This window comes from Alligator sinensis, unplaced genomic scaffold (assembly GCF_000455745.1).
Source record: "Alligator sinensis unplaced genomic scaffold, ASM45574v1 scaffold10_1, whole genome shotgun sequence".
NCBI lineage: Eukaryota > Metazoa > Chordata > Crocodylia > Alligatoridae > Alligator > Alligator sinensis.
The window spans coordinates 520,540-523,986 of record NW_005842169.1 but is presented as its reverse complement, the minus strand read 5'-3'; the positions used below and the strand labels follow the sequence as shown (position 1 = coordinate 523,986).

Genomic DNA, 3,447 nt, shown 5'->3' with positions numbered 1-3,447 from the left:
GGGGGGTTGAGTTTGACATCATGTCTAGCTCTGGCCTAAAGTTGACATTTTGCCCTCAAGTTCCATGTTAACCTGCCTAAAAGGGTCCAAAGGTTCAGCCATAGTAAAATGTGCACCCTATAGCTAACGCGATCTATAAAGACAATTTAAAAGATACATTACATACTGATATGTAAAGGAACTAGAAATGCATCGTCAGATATTTTAAGCCTTCAAAAACATATCTTTCTGTATCAGTGCTCCAGTTATATGCTTGCTATGTGTTTTCATAGCCTGGCAGACAGTTAGATATTTTAGCCTTATTCATGCGAATGAAGGGCTATGCACAAGGAGACTTTTATGCAATATTGAGTTTTATATATAAAACCACTTGTTTGGGGGTTCTTAAACAATTACAAAATAAACCAGCCCAAAACAAGTCTCAAAAAAATGGTACATAATTTCCCAGAAGTTAACAAAAGTTACATGACCATAGTTTCTGAAGATATTAATCTAAGAAACCATACTATTTTAATGCATTCCTAAAAGAATAACCTCTTCTGTCAACAATGCTATTATAAAGCATTATAGTGAGGCCTACCTAATTCTATACATCCACAAATGCCAACAAGAGCTGCTGAGCTATGGTAAAGAGGGAGTGTTATATAAAGAATGTCATTTTTAGTAGCACCAAAAGCCCACAAGCCACCAGCAGCATTTAGAACTTGCAGATTGGTGATAACTGCAGCCTTTGGTAAACCTGTAATGAAAAAAGAAAAAACATTTAAAAAAAACCACACACAAGCCACATGTTACAGAGGTCAACAAGTACTGTTGCTGTGTCTGTTCCATATTCTGTTAAGAATAGTCATAACCATGATTTTCCATCTATATTCTGGACCCAAATTATAAGACAGTCACTTAGGCCACATACAAGTGTTACATTTCTACTGGGAGAACTGCAGTTCTCCTAGTACAAGTCCTAAGTGTACAAATGTTCACAGTTTCTCTGAGACCAAAAATGGCAGCCCTAGGAGAAAAGTAACCCAAGTGTAATCTGGTAGAAGTGGCTTCCAGGAGAGTTTCTTATGGCAGAGCAAACGCATGTATACTTCCTTCCAACAGAAGTTATAGCACCATCCTCCTGCATCCCGATGTACACTGCTCTGCCCCCTCTACCCAGAATAATCAGCTAAAAAGCACTGATTAGGATGAGGGCATGTCTTTTTGAAATGGTACCATAATCCATGCAACTAACCAGTTGAAGGCAAGAAGCAATTTCAGCAGTAGGCAAATTCAGAACCATTCCATTTCTGGAGAAAGCCTTGGACTGGTTCGCTGTGCAGCCCTTTACAAAACAGCCTCTCATATCTTATCATGCTTCTGTTCCACTTCATTTTAGTATTTGTGTGAACATGAACTCTTCCTTTAAAACTGTACTAAGAAGTCTGGTAGAAAACAAGCTGGGAAGCCTTTCTGTTACAAACACAACAGTGAAGCAGAAATGGCCTTTTAAAATAATGCATTTTTTCTAATTTCTATTAAGTTCCCTGACTGGTGTCATCAGAAGAAGTCTGTTCTTCCTGTGCTTTGCCATAAATCTGTGTTATGTAACAGTGGTATTCTCTCCGTTAGGACTCAGAAGGCTTCCAAGATCCCCTTAATTTTTAGTCTCCTTATATAGGAAGACTGACAAAGGGGTACAGTTTTCTTTTTACAAAAATATTGTAAAAGAGCTTTTGTTCTTGTGTTTGTTGATAAATGCTGACCTCACATCAGATAATCAGACAGTCTTAAAATGCTCAGTTAAAAACCAGTGAATAGTTTACATCATGTAAATTTGCATGAAATAATCTAAGAAAAATTTTAAAAGGTGGTAAAACTCACTCTCAAACACACATCACTCCCAGGGATGAAAAAAAAAATTATATATATATATAAAATGCATATACATTACAAACACAATATTAACAGAATAAAAAATGGATATATAATTAAAAAGAACAAGAGTTCCCATTCTCAATTATATCCACAGTCCACTGGTTGGTACCCGTTTCTAGCAATGCTCTCAAGTTCCACAAGAATGTAACTACCAATACCTTGTTGTGCAATACTTTATTCAAGATACATTTTTCATAGTAATCTACCACTTAAAACACACACCCAAGCCACAGTATTTGATATTTAGATCCCTCAACATTAAATTCCAGTGGCTGACTATAAGCTGCATAAGATATTATTTTATTTTTAATCTACCAGGTATTCATTTAATCAGCAAACCCATGGTCTCATATTACTGGGAAGAATGAAGATGGATTACTTTACACTAGATATGAATCTAAATAGGCTAAGTATGCCAAGTCACCCTTCAAAAATTAAATGCATGCAAAATATTAAAAATAAATAACACCAATTCTCTATGTGGCAGCTTTTTACCTTACCTTCACATGAAGACCTTGAATATAGCTATGAGACTACATTAATTTTACAACTGTAGTCATGGTCTCCATATGAAGGTAGCTTCAATACAGGGAATCAGTATTGTTTACATGTAATATTTTTGTAACTGAATATAGGTTTATCCACAGCAGCACACACAACTGTATTTGTGCCAGTACTATTTAAGACATAGTTTATACTTGAACAATGCCTGCAGCATTTTTAACTACTTTATTTTAAATTTACATAATATATTACTTTATTTGAATTAGTTAAATAATTGTTCCTGGGAGCCCAGGGAAATAAAATAAAAATATATTCTTGGTCAGGAGAAACAAGATGCAATTTACATTTAATACATCCTGTGGCTGAAACAACAAATTGGTTTTCAAGGGAATGAGGAACACCAATCTGTTTATTCTAACACCATGCTGCTTTTCACATCAGTGACCTAATTTTTAAAAACCTTAATTTCTTAGGAGAAATGCTACAAAACGCAACCATATGTGTCTAAACTAAAAGGCTACTAACTTAATCCTATTTGCCGTCTTACAGTGACCTACATACGAAACAACTTAAATTTGTAAAGCAACTTTATATTAAAATATGTATCATCTTATTTTAAAGGACGTTATAAAATCTCTGTTATAAAGTTTAACCCGACTGCTTTATTATATGAACACACAATATTAGTACTTACTAAGTTTGCAATGCCAAAAAATCAGACAAAAAAGTGTTTTGTAAATATTACAGTTATGTGCAGTAATTAGAAAGTATCCTGTCCTACTGCTTATATCAGAGATCATCCAGACACAAGAATGCATCCGTTTGATCCAGCCCGCAAGGTCATTTGATCCAGCCTGGGGACATGGGGCTTCATTAGTGGTGCTCAATGACAGTCACTCTCCCAATGTCCAGCAGACAGTCTCCGACCTCAGCTAAATCATCCTGACCCGGCAACCTGAAAAGGTTCCCTATTGTTGGCTTACACAATTCAATAGGGGAAGGGGAAGGAGAGAAGGAGGGGGA

The 3,447-nt window shown here is 35.7% G+C and overlaps 1 protein-coding gene across 1 annotated transcript in view; it reads right to left on the bottom strand.

Annotated features, from left to right (window-relative positions):
• Positions 1 to 3,447, bottom strand: part of LOC102382883 (long-chain fatty acid transport protein 6) — a 50,834-nt gene that overhangs the window by 39,266 nt on the left and 8,121 nt on the right. The window contains 1 exon segment of the mRNA XM_025206695.1: positions 581 to 739. Coding sequence (XP_025062480.1) covers positions 581 to 739 — 159 coding nt within the window.